Source organism: Trichosurus vulpecula, chromosome 2, assembly GCF_011100635.1.
Source record: "Trichosurus vulpecula isolate mTriVul1 chromosome 2, mTriVul1.pri, whole genome shotgun sequence".
Classification (NCBI taxonomy): domain Eukaryota; kingdom Metazoa; phylum Chordata; class Mammalia; order Diprotodontia; family Phalangeridae; genus Trichosurus; species Trichosurus vulpecula.
Window position 1 is genome coordinate 104,593,898 of NC_050574.1, and position 22,374 is coordinate 104,616,271.

The 22,374-nt window shown below is 38.9% G+C and overlaps 1 protein-coding gene across 1 annotated transcript in view; it reads left to right on the plus strand.

Annotated features, from left to right (window-relative positions):
- Nucleotides 1-1,551: 1,551 nt before the first annotated feature.
- GRM5 (glutamate metabotropic receptor 5) overlaps nt 1,552-22,374 on the plus strand; it is a 226,464-nt gene continuing 205,641 nt past the window's right edge. Inside the window, exon 1 of the mRNA XM_036743916.1 lies at nt 1,552-1,724. Within this exon, the coding sequence (XP_036599811.1) occupies nt 1,552-1,724 (173 nt within the window). The remainder of the gene's footprint in view (nt 1,725-22,374) is intronic.

Below are 22,374 nucleotides of genomic sequence, written 5' to 3' on the forward strand. Positions count from 1 at the left end.
GATTTCTTTTTGGGATCTATTTGAGGAGGCGATCGATGGATTCTTTCAATTTCTATTTTTCCCTGTGGCTCTAGAATATCAGGGCAGTTCTCCTTGATAATTTCTTGAAAGATGGTATCTAGGCTCTTTTTTTGATCATGGCTTTCAGGTAGTCCAATAATTTTTAAATTATCTCTCCTGGATCTATTTTCCCGGTCAGTGGTTTTTCCAATGAGATATTTCACATTGTCTTCCATTTTTTTCATTCCTTTGGTTCTGTTTTATAGTATCCTGATTTCTCATAAAGTCACTAACTTCCACTTGCTCCAATCTAATTTTTAAAGTAGTATTTTCTTCAGTGGTCTTTTGGACCTCTTTTTCCATTTGGCTAATTCTGCCTTTCAAGGCATTCTTCTCCTCATTGGCTTTTTGGAGCTCTTTTGCCATTTGAGTTAGTCTTTTTTTTAAGGTGTTGTTTTCTTCAGTGTATTTTTCAGTATTTTTGGGGGTCTCCTTTAGCAAGTCATTGACTTGTTTTTCATGGTTTTCTCGCATCCTTCTCATTTCTCTTCCCAATTTTTCCTCTACTTCTCTAACTTGCTTTTCCAACTCCTTTTTGAGTTCTTCCATGGCCTGGGGCCAGTTCATGTTTTTCTTGGAGGCTTTTGTTGTAGGCTCTATGACTTTGTAGTCTTCTTTAGGCTGTATGTTTTGGTCTTCTTTCTCACCAAAGAAAGAATCCAAAGTCTGAGACTGAATCTGGGTGTGCTTTCACTGCCTGGCCATATTCCCAGCCAACTAACTTGACCCTTGAGTTTCTCAGTGGGGTATGACTGCTTGTAGACTAACGAGTTCTATGTTCCATGTTTGGGGGGGAGGTGCCAGCTCTGCCACACCAGCACTGCCCCTTCCCCAACCCCCAACCCAGACTGGGCTTAGATCTTCAGCAGGCTGTGCACTCCTGCTCTGATCCGCCACTTAATTCCTCCCACCAGGTGGGCCTGGAGCCGGAAGTAACAACAGCTGTAGCTGCCCCACCTCCGCTGCCCCTGGGGCTGGAAGCCGAACCGCGAACTCCTTCCACTCCCGCAGCTTTTCCCACTAACCTTCTCCGTAGTCTTTGGTATTTGTGGGTTGAGAAGTCTCATAACTGCTGCAGCTCACATATTCAGGGCACTAGGGGCCCCATCCGCCTGACTCCAAGTTTAGTTGTTCCATGCCGCTCAGGCTGGGCTCTGCTCCACTCCGTTCCCAGCTCCCAGCTCCCCGCTCCCAGCTCCGTGTGGGATAGACCTCACCCAGAGACCATCCAGGCTGTCCTGGACTGGAGCCCTGCTTCACTCTGCTGTTCTGTGGGTTCTGCCATTCTAGAATTGGTTCAGAGCCATTTTTTATAGGTTTTTGGAGGGACTCGGTACGGAGCTCACTCTAGTCCCTGCTTACCTGCCGCCATCTTGGCTCCGCCCCATCAATGTTCAATCTTAGCAGCTGTACCACATAAACTACTAAGTCTCTGACTGACTCTGTATCAGCCACAGAGGCTCTTGTTTCCTTTCTTAGCTATAAGGAGAGATGCCCAATGGTCCTGGCCGGCAGTCCTGCCTGATTGTCATCTGTGCCCCTATCCCTGGCCAGGAGGCTGCACAGAAGGCTGGCCTGGCCCTCAAGAGTGGAGAAGGAGCTGGCTTCTTCAGAAGCTATAATAGCTCCCAGGACTTCAGGCTGAGGCATCTCAGGGAGCATCTGTGAGCCAGCTGCTCCTGGGTCTATTTTGGGCAAGAGGGAGCATTGGCATTTTTAATTGAAAATTGAGTACTCTTGCACTTCTTAATCGTTTTATCCCAAATGAATCTGAGCATGACAGGATTTCTGAGGCAAATAGTCTGGCAGACACCGATCACTTGAATACCTTGAGCTAATTTAAGAAAGGTTAATTATGATTTATAGACCAGAGGTTAAATGGTTTTTCTAAGGCCAGACTGGAAATCAGTGGTAAAATCACTCAGAAGTTCTTATAATCACTGAATGTTAGTGATAAAAAAAATGGCTTAGAAATCATATTCTAGACAAATCCATTCATTTTGAAGGTGAGGAAACTAATATTCCTAAAGGTGAAACAACATGTCCAATATCTTACAGCTAATGAATAGCAGAGAAAGGACTAAAGTTCAAGTCTTGGGACTCAGTCCAATTTCAAGGAAGCAGCATGGTACACTGGGAAAATCACTAGTTCTTGAATTAGAGAAATTGGGTTCAAATCTTGCCTCAGAAGCTTATGTGACCTTGGACAAAGTCACTTAAATTCCCTGGATCTCAGTTTGCTCAGAGGAGGTTGGACTAGACAGCTTATGAGCCCTTTCAGTACCATATTTGTGAACCTGTGCTATTTGTCCTACCATAGGACAGTGCTTTCAATATGAGAAGGTTATGCTTAGGCCTTGCAGGGGTCTGGCCTATGAATTAAGTAGAAAGTTTGGGCACATTTTGTCTTATGGTAAAATACAAGTGGAGTTCCATTATCTATACCACAAGATTTTGACCTATTTATGTTATAGTTGCCTACAGTTTGCCAAATTTCATAAATGTGGTTCTGTCCTCTAAATTCATTGACTGTGTTTATGTAAGATAGACTTTATACATGTGTGTGACATGTACTGCTCATACCTCTTATGAACAGGGGAGAGGTAGAAAGACACAATGAAGAAATCTTTAGAGACAGTAAGGTTCACCCTAAACACATATGAAAATAGAATACCCAATCCAAGGAGATTTTGTTTCTTTCAAATGCGTATAACAAAGATTAAGAGAAAGGACAAGATAGATGAGATAGCTTGACTCCCTTAGCTTAGCTTTTATTTTCCAACAAAAATTCATTTGTATGCAAAGTCAGAGACGTCCTTGGAAATGACTCAGTTGTAGGGAACCTGGGGTCTTGAGGCCACATGTGGCCCTCTAGGTCCTCAAGTACAGCCCTTTGACTGAATCCAAACTTCACAGATCAAATCCCCTTAATAGAAGGATTTGTTCTATAAAACTTGGACTCAGTTAAAAGGCTACACCAAAGGACCTAGAAGGCCACGTGTGACCCCAAGGCCACAGGCTTCCCACCCCTAAAACACAACATAAGATAGTTGTGTGGAACTGGGGCAGGGAGGTTATTGTATCTATCTGGGCATAGTAGTTCAAAATGGAAGCAAAAGCAAATCTTAGTGTAGGCTTTTGGTAGCTAGGTGTGGTGACCATGTCTAAAGAGCGGTCAGCCTGTCCTTACTATGGAGACATTCTAGCCACTATGTTCTACCAGAGTGAAGCTGAGAAGGCTTCCTAGTGACCTTGTGATTTCAAGAAGCTGGTAACAGCAGAAACTGTATCTAGCAGGTTCCTTGAAATCATTTAAGACAAGTGGCCACCACAAGACCACTGGAGATGAAAGAAGGGAAGCTCAGATGAGACTAAATGCCCAGTAGATATTGTCATCATTATGAATCCATCAGGAAATAGAGCAACACACTTTGTGGATGTGCTCCATCCAGCAGGCAAGTGGCCCAGTAAGAATAGCACAATAGCATCACCAGAAGACATTGGTTTTTTGATAGGGCTGGCAACTGAGGTTACCTCTCCATTCATATGCCATGACATACTTATGAAGCTCTCATTCATGATCCCCATATGTTCTCATTCTCCCCACTGATGGTATGTATATTTATGGTAGCATGTATACAATGTTTTATGGGATGAAATGTTCCATTTTGATCTTACTAAGTTATACTATCATGTTAAATGTCTTTTCTCAGAAATAATTATTTCCTCTAGCTGATTAGCTAAAAGAGTAATACCAAAAGTGGGGATCTCTAGGGTAACAGTTTTGAGTGAATTTGGATCTCGGGGTACCTGAACATAGGGTAGCTGTCCTGTGGTCCCATGTATGAGAGGGATGCCCTACGTGCTATGTATTGGGTAGGCTGCACAGAAGAGTGGAAAAGGTTTTGGATTTAGAGTCAAAAAACCTAAGTTTTAATCTAGGATTTACTACTTACCATCTGTGAGACCTTGGGCAAGTCATTTAATGTTTTGCACATAAGATCCTTGATTTTAACATCATCAATTCAAATGTCATCATTTTTATACATGAAAATGGATTTAGTTGAGACTGATACTGAATGTTTGATGTATTCTAATCAAGAAGCTCTACCTAAGTCCTTTTTTGGTGCCTCCCTGTAGAGTGGAGGGCACTCTGTGTTCTCTAAGAATAATGGATTTTTATTATAAGGATAATGGATCACAAGCTTTGGCTAGAAAAAGCTACAAAACACAGGCTTAGTGATGTATGGTCTATCATCGAAGAATCAGACTAGGTAAGTTTAGAGAGAATAATCAGCAGCAAGTTAGTTACAAGGTGCTGATTGCTTTCAACTGCAACAATTCATATAGATTATCTTCCAAGATATAGGATCATAGATTTAGAATTGGCATGAGGCCTGAGACATTTTATGGTCCAATCCCCTCATCCTACACATTAGGATGGCCCAGAGAGCTAAAGTGATTGGCCCAGGGCCACACAGGTAGTAAGTAGTAGATCGTGGATTCAAATTTAAATTAAAATTCCTAGTTCTTTTGATTTCAAATATTGTTTTTATTTTTTCCCCTCACTGCAACACAATGACTGGTTAAAGGCTTACCATCAGCTTCCGTAAAGATAGGATGTGATTACCTATGTAAGGGAAGAATTTGACTCCAGATCTGTATAGAAAACTAATACATTTGCTGGAGTTATCAATTTTACTTGCCCCATACTAGTCTTAAGGTTTACAGCCTTTTTACTTATCAATGAAAACACGTACATGTTTATAACATAACAAGGTCATTTCCAATAAGCTGTGTTGTTTGCTCAATGGTCCCTTGCTCAGGGAGGTTATAACATGCTTTTTATTGCCTATTGATCTTGGTGAAATAGCCAGGGCCACATATTCCCATGACCTTTATAAAGAATATAACCCCCCAAAAAAGAATATAACCCAAACAAGTACAAAAACAAATGGTAAAATTCTGAATTAATAGGAAACATCCCATTAGCTGGGTTACTTCTGATTATGTCAATGTCCCTTAGAATGAAATAAAAATAGAGTAAAATGTGGCCCATGAGGTGACGAATACTTCATTGTACCAGTCTGATCACCTAGACCTTTTGCCACAATTAAAATATAAGCTTTTCAAAAGCAGAGACATCTATATTTCTAATGCCTCAAGGAAAACAATGCCTAACTTATCTAGAGACTTTTTATGTTTCTCTACCTAAACAATGTGATGATATAAAATTAGGAATTAATGAATATTAAAATTAGGACTGCATATGATTTTATTTTGGCTAAAACTGGTGTATGACATCACATCCATACACACAGATACACACACACAAACACACACATACATACACAAATATATACCATATGTGTGTATATGTATATGTATGTTTGTGTGTATATATATGTATGTATGTGTGTATACATATATATATATATATATATATATGATAGGAAAAATGCATTGCCATGAATGAAGTATTTTGTATAGCGCTATACATCAAAAGAATACTGTTAATTAATTTTAAATGTTAGATTAGTGTTTTTTAATAGGTTCCCCATTCAGTGACCTTGGATTCTTAGAAAAAAAAATCATAAAATCTTGAGATCATAGGCTTAGCACTATAAGGAACCTTTGAAATGATCTAATCTAATCTCAGACCCAGAGAGGGAAAGACAATTGTCTAGGTCACCCAGGTAGTGGCACAGACAGAATTCGAACTAAAATCATCTCCAGATTTGAAGTTCTTTCCATGGAAATGCAGAGTAATTTAAAATTTAACCAAAGCCCATCTTTTATCTTAAGCATTCAATGTGAGATCTGATAATGGAACTTGCCGTAGACCCTCTACTGAGCTATTACCATAATATCCTACATTATAAACTACATGAAATCCTGCTTCATTTTACAAAACTAAGTTAAATGATGTCCTGTAATCCAATTTGCTAAAATACATATAGTAGTGTCTCCTTTTATCATGATCTTAAAGCTCCACACCCTACAAGAGCCATATGGATGAGCCAATAGAACAAGGCAAAGACTGTTCATGAGTTTATCAATAAACAGACATCTCAAATCAAATTATTTTATCATAGGGTTCATATGTAATGATTAGAAGTAATTACTGCTTATATTTTGCTTACATTTTGTTACAACTTTCAGTTTGCAAAAGTTTTTTCAGATTTTATCCTATGAAATCATCAAAACAACTCAATGAGTCAAGTAGTATGTCAATTATACAAATTTGGGAAAGAGCTGTAATTTCATCTCTATGTGGGAACACCCTCCACAAGAGCAGATTATCACCCATCTGATTTCTACGTGGAAGCTATTTAAGGCATATGTATGCTAAATGACCATATCCAGGGTCACACTGGTAGTATGTATCAGAGATAACATTTTAACTCAGGTGATCTTGACTTCAAACCTAACACTACATACTTTAACAAACAAACAAACAAAAACATGATGGTAATGTTGATAATTGACAACAAGAATCATAATAGACATTCCTACAGCTCTTTAAGGTTTTCAAAATACAGGGACTTTATGATTCGTGTTGCGCTTATAGTCAACAGAAACCCTGGATATTTTTTCTATATACTATTGTCTAAATATGCCTCCTCTATCTTGTACTTCAACAATTAACTTTTTGAACCCAAGCACAGGACCTCACATTTATTTCCATTTCATTTCATTTTATACATATTTTTCATTGCTCTAGATGGTAGAGATCTTTTGTGATCCTGACTGTTATCCAACATGAGCATAATATATTAACATTCATATCAATGGCCCTGAGACAGTGAAAGTGTCACTCCCATCCCTACCATGCACATATCAAGTTTTACTCAAATGGTTTCAGGGTATTGGATATTATATTGCATTATAATACTTTTCAGAGAAGAATGCCAGAGCATGGATGTTGTGACTTTTAAATATAGAATTAATCAAATACTCTATCCCCCATTTACTTTATATAAATCAGTTTTTATCGTCAGCAGAAAACTCTTTGGTAAAGGCTTATTTTCCACACTATTTTCATTGTATCTATAATAAAAAATAGCCAATAGAATAATATGGCTCTAACCCTCAGACCATGATATTCAGCTTCTTTACTAGGGCTTCTTAAAACTTTTTCCACTGGTGAATCTTCAGCACTTCTTAAACTGGGGGTCGTGACCCCATATGGGGTCACGCCCCACATAGTGATTCCTCTACCTGTAAAACAAGCAAAATAGGCAAGTTCAAAGAGATTAATCACCACTCAATCGCTAGTTGAATTACCAAGTACTGGTTGCTTGATATAAAAAGGATGAGAAATACCTCTATCCTATATTCTCCTGGAGGAATACAACAGATACATTGAGTAGATATTAAGTATAAATACATAAAACTGTACTTTTACACAGAATAGATACATACAATAAATATTAAATATATAGAAAGTAAATCAAAATAATTTCAGAAAAGAGAGCAGTGAGGGCATCAGAAAAAGTCTAATGTAAGAAGCAACAGAAACTAGCTGAGAATTAAAGTAAGCCAGAGATTGTGAGAGGTGTCAGATTACATGAGGAGGAAGAATATTCTAGGCTTAGGAGACAGCCTGTGCAAAGGCACAGAGGTGGAAAAAGAATGGTGAATTCAGGGAATAGAAATCAGGTCATTTAGTTCAGATATAAGGTAATGAGGTCTTGAACTGATATTGCAACACATGAATAGAGAGAAGGGGACAGTTGTGAGAAATGTTGTGGAGGTCAAATTAATAAGAAGTTGATTAATGGTGTATAGTGGTAAGGGAGAGTAAAGACTTAGGGGCTTGAAGAGTAAAGATATGGGGGCTCAGAAGAATAATGGTGTCCTGGACAGAAATAAGGAAGTAAAGGGAAGTATTAGAATTAGGAAGAAAATGAATGAGTTCTCTTTCCCACCTATTGAGCTTGAGATGGGACTGCCAAGTACAGATGTACAGAAAGCATTTGGAAATATGGGACTGGAGCTCAGGAGAGAGATAATGGTTGGATATGTAGCTTTAAGAGTTATTTTCTTGTAGATGACATTTAAATCCATAGAAACTAATGATATCATTGAAAAAGTATAGAAAGAGGAAAGGACCCAGAACAGAGGTGTGGGGTGCACTCACACACAGAGAGCAGGACATGGTTGATGAATTTGCAAAGGAGATAGAGAAGGATCTGTCTTTTTTTGTTTTTGTTTTTTGGAGGTGGGGGGAGGACCAGGCAATTGGGGTTAAGTGACTTGCCCAAGGTCACACAACTAGTACAAGTCAAGTGTCTGAGGCTAGATTTGAACTCAGGTCCTCCTGACTCCAGAGCCAGTACTCTATTCACTAAGCCACCTAGCTGCCCCAAGGATCTGTCTCAGAGGAAGAAAGAGACAGAGTGGTTCCTCAAAAACTGTGAAAAGAGAGAGAATATTCAGAAAAAGGCAGTGGTCATTACTCTTGTTTTGGAGATGTCAAAAAATTACAATTGATAAAAAGCCAGCAGATTTAGCCTAAAAGAGGTCATCGGAAACCCTAAAGAACACATTATCAATAAAATGGGGGGAGGGCAGGATTGCAAGTTACCAAAGAAGTCTGGGAAGGGAAAAAGTTTAGGCAATGAGAGTGGACAGCTTCTTCCAGTGGTTTGGGTACAGGAAAGGAGGAGAGGTATAGAATACTGACAGAGAGGTGATAGTTGACCCTTATCATTGAAGAGATAGAAGAAAGATGGGCCAAGGAAGGTGCCCTAGGGTACACCTATACATTGGGCCATAGGATACAGATGATTATCTCAACAGTGTGGGTTAGGTATGGGTGCTAGAAGTGTGATTTCATTGGTATGGAGAACCCCCAGGTGAGGATACTTTATCACGCAGTTATCTATCTACTGTTCCACCTAGCTGCTATCTCAAAGATTCTTAGTAATAGACAAGTTTCTGACACATATCAGTAGAGGTAGTTCTCAAATCAGTAATTCTCCACCACAGATGAAATCATAGTTCTAGATACTACCCCTCCCCCATCCATGATTATTTCCATTTTATACATTGCCATGGGAAATAACTCACATCTTCTCTCTACTTTTCTCCTCCTCCCCTTCATTCAGCACCATCATAGACAGCAGTCAGAGATGATAAGGCATTGTATTGATGAGAGTAGGAGTAATGGAAAGGAAGTTTTTTATATGAATAGAGCCATTTACTGGGGATAGGGAGAGGAAGAAAACTGATTCCCAGATAGTGGAAGAAGCTCTCCCAGGGCAGCATAGATATAAGTAGTAGATATCAGAGCCAGGATTTGAACCAGGAACACACAAATCCAAATTCATCGAGAAAATGATGAAAGCAAGTAACTCCAATTTCCATTAACCTATTCACTGCGCTATGCTGTGTCCCACCAAAAAGTTAAAAAAAGTTCTTCACTTCTGGTAAACTTACTGTTTTCTTACATCTGTATTAATGGCTTATATGGGAGAGGGAAGAGGGAATATGGAAAGGAGGTAACTAACGAGGATCACTGAAAATGCCCTAGACCTCATCTGATTACTTTAGGAAGGCACATACAGTCCTAGAGTTAGGCCAACAAAGAACAACATCTCTCCTTTTAAATCACCCAATCTAAGAAAATGAACAAAAAGCCCACTGGGAGAATGGCAGGAGACTGTACTTGTTTATCGTTCATGCAATGTCTCATTAGCTACAGCTCTCCCTTAGTGAGGCTCAGCAAGGATGCCTTATTAGTGATGAAATCAAGTGCACGACAAGCAATCAGGAAATATCCTCTGCCTTACAGACACCCACGCCTCTACTTAGTGTTTCACAAGGCCATTAATGAACCCCCATATGCATTTAACATCACTAGTCTCATGCACAAGGAGGCCTTTGGAACCACTTATGTAGCTATGACTCATTGTCATAAGGAGTTAAAAGGCAAATACCTTGGAAAACAAAACAACAGCTTGGTTGTTCCTCTGGATGCAGAAAAAACTTAGAAAGACAAGAGAGAAGTTTTTGTTTGTTTAATTCAGTCATCCTCCACTCCAGACCTATTTGGATACCTTATTGTGGCTTGCAAATGCCCTCAGATTCTTAAATCAGTGTTGCATCAGGTCCCACCAAGTGGGGAAGTCTTTCAGGAAGGGTTTGGCTATGGACAATGTTTTTTTTTTTTTCAGTACAAGATCCACCCTATATGAGTTTCCACAAACTCTTTACCAAATTGACTGGTGCTGAATTTTTTGGCCTGGGTAACACACACAGTGACCATCTACTAAGGCCTAGAGTGTTGCGATTTGTGAAGATTCAGGCAGGCCCCACATTAATAGAACCATGATTCCTTGAAGTAAAAGAAAATATTCATTTATTTAAAAAAAACTACCTATAATATGCAAAGAGGCAGAGGAGCATAATAAACAGAACATCTTGGGATGAGGAAGACCTGACTTCACTTTAGGGCTCCAGGATGACTAAATGGCTGAGTGATCCTGGGAAAGTCATATCACCTTGATGACCCACGCAACTATCAATTATGGAATAGATAGTGACCTGTATTGGAGGAAGCGGTTGGCTTACTAAGTATTTCTAGGATCAGAGAAATCTCAGATCTGTTGGTTTTATTTTAATGGATAATATGAAGAAACAACTAAATAATAATAATAACTAAATAATAATTAATAAATTAATAATCATAATAACTAAATAATGATAACTCAAATTTATTAAAAATAATTTTAAGGCTTATAAAGTGTTTTCCTTCCAACAATCCTGCAAAGTAGGTAGTAGAAATATTATTATCCCTATTTTATAAAGGAAGAAAATCAACATGAAAGAAGTCAAATGACTTGCCCAAAGTCACACTGTTAATTATCAGCTGATCAAGGATTCAAACCCTAGTTTTCTGATTCTAAGTGCCTTTTGTCCTAAACCGCACTGACTCCTCTTTTCAGTTTTAATGAAATCTGCATCCTTATCATCCTTCCTAAGTGCTCACAGAGCTAGTTAGTTTAAAGAAAATGCATAACCGAATGGTTGATGGATGAGAATGAGGAAAAGCTTTTTGGTGCCCTGATGATAAATGTCATGTTGCTAAATAGATTGAGCATGATACCTGAGCCGTTATGCATATTACAATAATGGGTGTATAGCAATGACAAGAAATCTGATTACAACTCATCTGCAACTCTTTAAGTGCCTAGAAATTGCAATTTTGATAACTGTTAAAATCATTGGATGGCAGCTTGTTTTAGGGGAAGTATGCTAAATGGAAACAGGACAGAACAGAGGTGAGGGGTGGGAGTGAAGGGCACAGCTTTGTCAGATGTCAGTACTGGCCATGGCCTTGAACTTCAGATCCTGAGGTGGTATAGGATGGCATAGAAAAAAGAAAGCTGGTTTTGGAAAGTCGGAAGGCTCGGTTGTAAGTTGTAGTTCTGCCATTTGCAGTCTGGGTGACCATGTGGAATTCATTTCATGTGCCTGTGCTTCTGTTTCCTCATCTGTAAACTGAGGATGCTGATATTTATAGATTTAGATTAATTCCGGTTTGGTTCTGTGATCCATACATGAGCTGGTCTGGAGCTAGTCAGTTGGTCTTTCCCAACTTAAATCACTCATTAATGCTCAGATATACCCCTCAAAGCAATTTAATCTTTCTAGCAACTTCTCAAAATTGAGGCCTTTCTGCAAATTCGAGACCAGTTAATTAGATGTGCCTTCAGCTTATGAAAATGTATCATGACAGCAGGAGATTGTTCCACATCTACTAACTTCATCCAGCTCCTCAGGCTTTATTGTTCTTCTCTCAGTCTCTGATTTGCCACATTACCAAACCATGTCTTTCCCTTTCTACTCCATGTTGGAATGGATGAATATAACACATTTTGCTGTAGTCTCCCACCACCACCATTTTGGTTCTCTAGAAACTGTAAGCATCTTTGACATGATTTGGGGTAATCTTCAGAAGCAGAACAATTCCAAAATCCTGATCTTTCCATACATATGCTTCTTTTTTTCCTGACTCAGATGTATGTCAGTGCTATAATGATCCTGTCACATGGCTGATTCAAACTTTCCATGTTTATCCCCATAGCGACATAGGCCCTCTCCTATTTTTGTTGATGTTTTAATTAACCCCTCCTCAGAAGACAAAGGCATGTAGGCTCTGGAGAGCAATTGTCCATACTTACCCTCTACTTCCAGTATATCAATGGCAGTAGAAGATATTTGGAATAATAAACTGGGTCTAGTTATTTTTTAAATTCAGATGGATGTTTTTTCCTGGTCTTGAACTACAAGTAATCACTGAACATCTCTTCAACTCTTTTCTTGCCTCTTTACAATAATCATATAATAATCCTACTTTTATCCTCTGGGTCTACTCCTAAAACCCAGAGACTTTTGCAACTACCTAAAAAAAACTAGGTTAGTGGATAAAACACTGGGCCTGGAGTGAGGAAGACTTCAGTTCAAAACCTATAAGGTGAGTATATACGACGCCAGGCTGTGAAAAGTGAACTTGGAGACAAACTCACCATCCTCTGTTCCTTTAATCTGCTTACTGGCACATCTTTAAAAATTTCCTTTCACTGGGCTCAAAGACAGTCTAATGCATTTGCTTTAGGATATTCTCAGAAATTACCAGATTTATAAAAACTCTTTCTCTAATTAGATTATGCCCTATGCCAAGAGTCAGGGGCATATCTTCACTTGTGGCTTAGATTCTTCTTTATTTAATCTCAAAGTTAAGTTTTAAGAAAAAAGCACTGTTGATATCCATGTAATTTATTAGCAATGTCATATAATGATGAAATGAAAGTAAACATTTCACCACAGCATCATCTACAAAGGAGTTCAAAGCCAGAATCACCTCTGTTCTCTGGGTCAATAGGGAGAAGAGCTGTTGACTGAACTTTGCTCCCACCAACTGTCACAGCTATTGCTCCGTTAGCCTGGTCCCAGCTCCAGGTCACTCCTCTCCAATATGTCTTCTGTCCTCTTCTTCTCTGGTTCACATATGCATCTGCTTTCATTCCCTCTCTTCTCTCTCCACCACCTCTGCTTATTAACTTAAAACTGTATTAAAACTTCCCTTCCTCGAGGCCACTGGAACGCCAAGCAGGCTGAGCTCTCCTCAGAATGTCTGTTAACAGTCCAGCTCACATATCCTCCATTCTCCCAGTAAGGGCTCCAAAGTCTCTGTTATTCTCTTAAATGGGCAGCATTGGTGGCCAAAGTCTCTGTGATTCTAGGTCTTGGCAACCAGGGAAATACGTACACCATTTACTTTCCAAGGTTGTTAAGAGAAAAGCACTTTCTGAACACTAAAAGCCTTAGAAATGTCAGTGTTTACTTTCAGAGTTCTCTCTTTCTTCTACGAATCCATCATGCGCTCTGGCTGAACCCTAAAAGTAACTAGAAACTGTTAATTAGGGCATAGTTTAGGTATTTTCCGTTTTTCTTTACTACGGAACTAGATTTTTTTTTGTTTCTTTATTTCCTTGAGAAGTAAAACCTGACGGAGAAAAACACCTTCTGGCTACGATTTGGATGATTTAGCTAATGGGTTAAGCAAACACAGTAAGAGAAACGCTGTGCTTCACCTGTCTGACTTAAAATTGCTCATCAGGCCTCAGTGAAACATGCATATAAACATAGATTCTCCCTTTAAATATGCATACATACCTCTGGGAGCAGAAAGAGACAGAGACAGAGATAGGGAGGGTAGGAGAAGGAGGGATAGAAAGGCAGAAAGGAAACAGGAGTAGCAAATAGTGGAGGGAATGCTGGACTTAGAGTAATAGCCAAATTAATGGCTATGTTACCCTTGGCAAATCATTCAATCTTTCTGAGCCTCAGTTTCCTCGTCCAGAAAATGGGAATAATTTTAGCATTCACCTCACAGGGTTGTGGTAAGGACCCAATGAGATACTGTATATAAAAGTGCTTTGAAGTCTTAAAGCACCATAAAAATGTCAGCTAGCATGTATGTATGTATGTATGTTTATGTGTGTGTGTGTTTTTCACAGAAAACATGTAATGCAGATGTACAGATTTGTGGGTACATATGCACACATCTATATATATAATCACACACACACACACAATATTCTTCCAATGTGTCATTGGTTTGGCAATTTCATTGATGTGGGTATTCCATTTGATGATACAGATAGCAATACATCCTTGTTTACGTAGCATGTGAAACTCCTGCCCATGTCCTCCCATAAATCTGCTGCCCAGCATTCAGAAAGCATACTAGGAACCTTTGTTTAATTCCCTTAATGTTATATAGATACTGATGGAGTATGAAAACTGTTCATTGGTACTAATTGGTACTTGCTCTTGCCATGTGACCAGTCCAATTTTTTCTAGTCACAAATCACTCTGATAGCATCCTTTATATTTTTCCTCCAAAATTCTACATTTCCAAGGCCATTGTAACCTGTTCACACCTACTACATGCCTTTTTTCTTTTCCCCCAGTGGTGATATTCAACTTCAAGCCTTCAGAGACTCTAGCATCCTATGACCCAAAGACATATAACAATACCCGCGCACACACACACACACACACAGAGGGAGAGAGAAAGAGAGAGAGAGAGAGAGAGAGAGAGAGAGAGAGACAGAGAGAGAGAGAGAGAGAGATAGTTGTTGATATTCTTAAATGGGCTTTGCCTTAGAGAGACTGTGGATTTATTAGAATTGTGCATATATCCAAAGGCCGTCTAGCCCATTGTACTCTCCCTGCTGAAGACTGCTTACACGGTTATCGATTTAAGTATATTCCTCCATTCAACAAGCTCATATTAAAGTTGTTAAAATGCATGCACATTCTTAGCTTAAGAAAGAGAGAAACTAAAAGCAGAAGGATCGGATCATTAAGATCACCAGGAATATCGTTTCATAGTTGTGGAATAGGGTGTCATGGGATGCTTGAGAGCTTTTTATTTCTAGGTCATATATGAATAAGAATAATTATTAATAGTAACTAATTTACATAACACTTTAAGGGTTGAAAAAAGCTTTCTTCACAACAGCCTTGTGAAGTAAGTAATACAAGTATAATTTCCATTTTACAGATGAGAAAATTGAGGCTTAGAGAGGTAAAGTGATTTGCCTAAGGTCAGTCAGTCAGTAAGCATTTATTAAGCATTTATTATGTTCAAGGGATTATAAATGCTAGGGATATGAAGAAAACCTAAACAGACTCTGCCCTAAAGGAGTGCACTTTCTAGTAGAGGGTGAATATGTGAATAACTAGATACATACAAAATATAGAGAGAGCAGATAGAAGGTAAAATGAAAGTGAAAGCATTCACAGCTAGGATGAGGTAGGAGACCAGAAAAATCTTGCTTGAGATTGTGCTCTTTGAGCTGAGTCTGGAAGGAAGTCAAAGAAACAAACTGGTGAAAGTGAGAGGGCAGAACATTGCAAGTGTGGAACTCATGGAGGATGGCCATTGCAAGGGCATGGGGATTTAAGATTGAATGTTATATTGCAGAAACTGTGTACAATAGGGTTAGCCAGATTATAGAGTATGTTGAAGGGAGTAAGGGATAAGAAAACTAAACCATTGGGAAGGGACCAAACTCAAGTAGGGGTGGGGAACCTGCAGCCTTGAGGCCACATTCAGCCATTTGGCTGAATCCAAACTTCTCAGAACAAATACCCTTAATAAAAGCATTTGTTCTGTAAAACTTGGATTTAGTCAAAAGGTCATACCCAAGGATCTAGAAGGCTACATGTAGCCTAGAGGCTGCAGGTTCCGCACCACGGGGCCAGAGTGTTGATGTTGTTCAGTCATAGCTGACTCTTCATAACCCCATTTGGGGTTTTCTTGGCAAAGATACTAGAAGCATTCACCATTTCCTTCTCTAGCTTATTTTACAGATGAGGCAACTGAGACAAACAAGATTAAATGACTTCCCAGGGTCACATATCTAGTAAATATGAGGTTTGTTTTGAACATTGTTGTTTCTGTCACAAGGCCTGGTTCCCACTGCTCCATTTAGCTGCCTCCAAGTATGGAGACACAAATAGAGGACCTTATAAATGAGGTGAGATGAAGAGAGAAGGGGAAGGTCTTAGTCTCCATTTGTTAGGTCGTTGTTGAAGTATGAGTAGTATGACAAGTTTGAAGAAATATTTTAATGGACATACTTTAAGGACTCTGCCTCATAGGCAAGCCCACTCATGCTACACTAAGATTCTAGATTTAGAGATGAAAGGATATTTGACAACATTTAGAACAACTACCTCATTCTACTATATTAGAAACTGAAGCCAAAATAGTTGCTCAAGGTCACACAGATATAAGGTGGCAAAGCCAAGATTTGAACCCAGATATTGGGACTTTATATCCAGCCCTCTTTTTCTATTCCACACTGTATTCTATTCCACCTTGGCATCGCTCGGATTGCTAGAAAATCTTCCTTGTACTGATTTAAAAACAACCTCCTTGTACTTGCTCCTCATGTGTCTTGGTCCTGTCCAATGGTGCCCCACAGGGCTAAATAAAACAAACCTGTTTGTCTGCATGATGCCCTTTTGGATAATTTAGGAAAATATTTCTTTCTCTAAGAGGTCTTCAGGTAAAGCACCCCTATTTCCTTCAATTCATTCCTGTGTGGCATGCTTTTGAGTTGCAGGTTTAAATAAGAGGAACCAGGAAATATCTAGAACATTAGATTCAATATTGGCATTGTATTCATTTTAGATTGACCATAGAATTAAGACAATGCCAATGAAACAGGAGAGAGGTGAGAAAAATGCCAACCTGAATCACTCATACAACTGAGAATTTATTATTCTTACCATATTTCTCTCTGATCCATGGTTGACTCTTCACTTTTTCTTGTCCTCACCCCACCTCCTAATCAACCAATCAGTTGACAAATCTAATAAAATTCCACCTCCACAACAGAGGAGACAGTGTGCTTCAATAGAACGAGCACTGGTAAAGCACCTGGTTTCAAATCCTGCTTCTGATGCATATTATTTATATGACCCTAGGCACATTACTTCCCTTCTCTGGGTCTCAGTTTCCTCACTTGAAAATAAGAGGGCTGGACTAAAAGACTTCTGAGGTTCTGTCCAGCTCTAGAGCTATGATCCTATGAGTATATCTTGGTTCTATTAACTTCTCTCCACTCATACAGTCCTGGCTGAGAACATGACTTGGGCTCAAGAAGACACTGTGATGGGGAAAAGGAATGTTGACTATTGTCATGTTGTAGAAGAAAACCTAAAGTTATATGTATTTGGTTGATATTTATTTCTATAACTTGAAAAGTAGAGGAAAATGCTCACCTAATAGTTGAAAATTGTCCAATTCTTAAACAACGTTTTCATATTTAGAGTATATCCAAGACTTCTGAAGAACTGAAAACAACAACAAAAAAGCCTAATGAGCTAACACGACCTCACTAGTTTCCCTGAGGTTAGGACCTAAAAGAATACTAATGCATATGTATATACGTTGACATATAGTAATGAGATACATTGAATAGCGTTCTGGATTTGGAGACTTGAAGACCGAGTTCAAATAAGAATATAACATAATAATAACAGCACCAAGAATTGTTGTGGGGAGCTAATCATATAGCTTATCTAGAGCATAGTATAGTATGTATATAGTATGTGTGTGTGTGTGTGTGTGTGTGTGTGTGTGTGTATATAGTATATGTGTATATATAAAGATCATAAATGCATATAAATTAGTATATACATGTAGTATATAATTATAAAATTACAAATGTGTATAAGTTAGATGTAATCTAGTATATAAATTCTTCTATAAGTATAATATATAAGTTATAAGTTTATATAAATTAGCTATACTACAGTATATATTCAAGCCAGGGTTGGGAAAGCAAACAATTTTCAAACGACAAATTTTTCAACTTGAAAAGGCTACAAGCCAAGACCAAAGTGGAGGGAGTGTTGGTGCATGATTTTCTGTTTGCAGATGATTGTGCACTCAATTCAGCCTCTAAGACTGAGATGCGACAAAGTATGGATTGATTCTCTGCTACTTGTGCTAATTTTGGCCTAAAAATTAACACCAAGAAAACACAGATGCTCCACCAGCCATCACACCAGCCATATGTGGAACCATCAGTTACAGCAAATGGGCAAGTTTTGAATGGTTTGGATAAGTTCACTTACCTTGGTAGTGTACTTTCCAGAGATGTACACACTGATAATGAAGTTGACTCACTCATTGCCAGAGCCAGCTCAGTGTTTGGGAGGCTCCAAAAAAAAGCAAGGAAGAGAAGAGATATTAGACTGACTACCAAATTGAAGTCTACAGAGCCACTGTGCTGATCTCATTGTTGCATGCCTGTGAAACCTGGGCAGTCTACCAGTGCCATGCCAGGAAACTGAATCTCTTCGATTTGAATTGTCTTAGGAAGATTCTGAACATCACCTGGCGGGATAAGGTACCAGACACTTAGATCCTTACTCGAGCTAAACTGCCAAGCATTCAAACTCTGCTTCAGAGAGTGCAGCTCCGATGGGCTAGCAACATTTTTCAAATGCAAAACATATGCTTGCCAAAAAGACTATTTTATGGAGAACTCAGACAGGGCAAGCATTCACATGGTGGTCAGAAAAAGTGATACAAGGACACTCTCAAGGTCTCTCTTAAGAACTTTGGAATTGATGTGTGACTTGTGAGACGTTGCCAAAGGACCACTCAGCATGGCATCTCCACATCAGAGAAGGAGCTGTACTTTATGGGCAAAGTAGAATTTAAACAGATCAAAGGAAACACAGGATGCACAAATTTAAAGAATCCACCCCAAATGCTCACATGAACTATTTGTGCCTGACCTGTGATAGAGCATTCTGAGCTTTTATTGGCCTGATCAGCCACAGTCAGACACATTGAAACTTGACTCTAACATAGTGATGTCATTTTGGTCCTCTTCAAGAATGAAGGACGATAACCAATCAACACCAAGTATGTATTATAAATTAGACATAGTATAAAATTAGATAGTAATAAAGTGCTAGTTATTGTTATTATCATATACCTTATCATACAATCGCTAAAGCAAAGTTAGACTCAGTTCAATATCTGTTGGTGATTACAGTAATCTACTTCGACCGATATTGGACATTAGACCAGACAATAACACTCATGACCATACCCATGTGTACTCTGAATGTACTTTCTGCTCTCATGCACAAACAGGCTATATTTTAATTGACTTTGCTGGAAATTTACTTAGATTAAAAGAATTTTAATTTATGGGATGCCTAACAATACAGACATTAATAGATTTATTATGATGGAGCAATTTACAGGACGACTTGTAATCATCTCATTACCCTAACTGCAGCTTTGCAGCTTTCAAGGTTTTTTTCAAGTAGTTAAGTAATCAGGTATGATTATTTTATTCTTTCAAATCCAAATTAGTTTGAATTCTAACCCAAGTTCTTGTGATGGCTTTGTTTCTGCCTGGCTGCTCCCTCTGCCTCATAACTCAACTAAACCCTGGGCATCAAATGCCATCTCCTGCTAGGTCCTGCCTCGAAGTGTGAGGAGGAACAAGACTGCTTACTTTTCAAAGGTGCCCTCACTGTTTCTAGCCTCAGTCTTCTGGTGAATTCTGCTTTGTATATAAGCCATTCAGTATCCTTAGTGATGCAGAGAGGATGCCCCCCAGAATTCATATATTTCCAAAAATAATAATCACAATAAAGATAATAGTGATGCTGGTGGCAGTGGTGGTGTTGATGCTATACCAGATGACAGTTGTATGGAATATAGAACATATTTTAAAGACATCTCCTCCTCGTAACAATCCTAGAGAAAGGTGACATAATTATTATTATTCCCATGTTAAAGGTGGGGAAACTAAGGCTGAAAAGGCTAAGGGGCCTGCCCAAAGTCACAAAACAGTAAGTAGTACAAGAGAACTGGAACCAAAAAGAGTGAAACTGTCATGTCTTTTTTTCTCTAAAAAGAGGAGGAATTGAAAAAACTGATTGACTAAACAAACTGTGACAAGAATATTGTAATTATATGTAAGGCAGTAAATAAAATGGAATACATTTTGGCAGGCTCTCTGAAGAGTGGAATACTTTGACAGCCTGGATAATTCCTTTTCTGAACCTTTTGTGTAATTATCCACAGATGTGAAGAGAAGCTTTAAAAAATCAGGGGTGTAAACAAGATGGTGCCCAGCCTTGTGTCTCTGTACATGTTCCTTGTTTTGCTGACTTCCCTGATTTCACTTTTAAATGTGACTATGCACAGGTGCTTGCCCTACTTTCTTTATGCCTGCTTTCTCAGGGAACTCATGTACTCTATTCACCTATTCACAGTTCTCCCACCTATTCGCAGTTCAGTCCTAAGTATGTATCTCTTTTTTGACCCAGATTTATAAGTTTATAAGCATATCTCCACTTAAATATTGTACTGCCATTGAAAATAGGAAATGTGTCATCTGTCCTACAATCATCAGATTCGATTTACTCAAACATATTCTTATACATGAATATGTGCACACATGTATATTACACACACACAAACACACACACATACACACACACACACACACCAATCCTCTCACATGAACACTCACCAAACCCATTAAAACTATGTTTGGAGGCCAGTACTGAAGGCAGCCTCTCTCCCATTATCATATATGGTTGGCATGCAAAGGAAAAACTAGGTGAAGAGCTAAGACCCTCAACCACCACCCTCTTAAGTATGAATTATGTATTTCTGTCGATGGAAAAATGCTCTGCTCTTCTTTTGGCTATTTCTACAATTCAGAGGTGCTGTCTCCTCCTACACATTTTTTTTCTGGACTTATGATTTCATAGAGTTGTTGTTCATCTGTTTCAGTCATATCCAACTCTTTGTGACCCCATTTGGGGTTTTATTGGCAAAGAGAGTGGAATGGTTTGCCATTTCTTTCTCCAGGTCATTTTATAGATGGGGAAACTGAGGTAAATAGTTAAGTGACTTGCCCAGGGTCACACAGCTATTACATGTCTGAGGCCAGATTTGAACTCAGGAAGATGAGTCTTCCCGACTCTAGGAGTAGCACTTTATCTACTGTACCACCTAGCTGCCCCATTCACAGAGAAGGGAGCTCACACTAAGGAAGCTGACTCTGCCAATGGAGATGCTGATCAAAAACTGTTCTGCAGTTTGTAGTCTTAGAGAGCTGCCTGGATCACTGAACACAGGTATTCCCAATGCAAAGGCCACACCTCGAGTCATTATTCCATGTGTCCTCTCCATAGGTAGTAGGCACTTAATAAATGTTTGTCAAGTTGAATTGAGGGAGAGAAAGAAAAATCCAGTGAGTTGAGAAATCTAGCCTACGCTGCATGTCTCTTCTTTCCCTCCTCTTCATTTTCCCTCAATTCCCCTCTTCTGTTGTTTTTCACTCATGTCCATCTCTTTCTGACCCCATTTGAGGTTTGCTTGGTAGAGATAGAGTGGTTTGCTATTTCTTTCTCCAGCTTATTTTACAGATGAACAAACTGAGGTAAACAAGGTTAACTGACTTGCTCAGGGTCATAAAGTAGTAAGCATCTAAGGCCAGATTTGAATTTGAGTCTCCTTGACTCTAGGCCTAGAGCTCCATCCACCGAGCTATCTAGCTGTCTCTCCTGTTAGGATTCCTTAAATTAAGAAGAAAAAGACAAGACCTTAACTCCATGCATCAATGCATGAATTAATGAATGGATGAGTGAATAAAAGAAATAGCATCTATTAAGAGATTACCATGTAACAGGCATGTGCTGCGTGCTGGGGATATAAAGACCATACCTGCCCTCAAGGAGCTTATTACATCCTAATAGCAGAAGACAACACAAAGGTGAATGAAAGGATTGGTAAGTAATACCAGATACTGGTTTAGAAATGGCTAGCAATGGCAGAGTGGCCTGATTCTTAACTACATAAAGGAAAGCTTATATATCTGAGTACAGAGGAAGAATTCAAGTTCTAGTGGGAGGAGGATGAGGAGGATCACCATTGCACTCTGAAATGCATATATCGCACAGAAAACCCAAACCTGGCATCCCTTCCCCCTGCCTTTTGAGATAAAAATATTTTTAAAATTAATCCAGTTCCAGGTTTTTGGTAACCCTCCTTTCAATTCAACATCTAATAATCCCCATCCCCTGAGGCTGATCTCAGCTCATTTTAAATCTGATTAAACAATTGACAGCAAGGTGGAGTCTCCAGTAGGTTTAATATTCTCTGGAGTATTTGGTCCCAAAAGAGAAGATCATTAAGGAAAATAAGTCTTCAGTTGGTGAAACAAGTAGGAGAAAAGT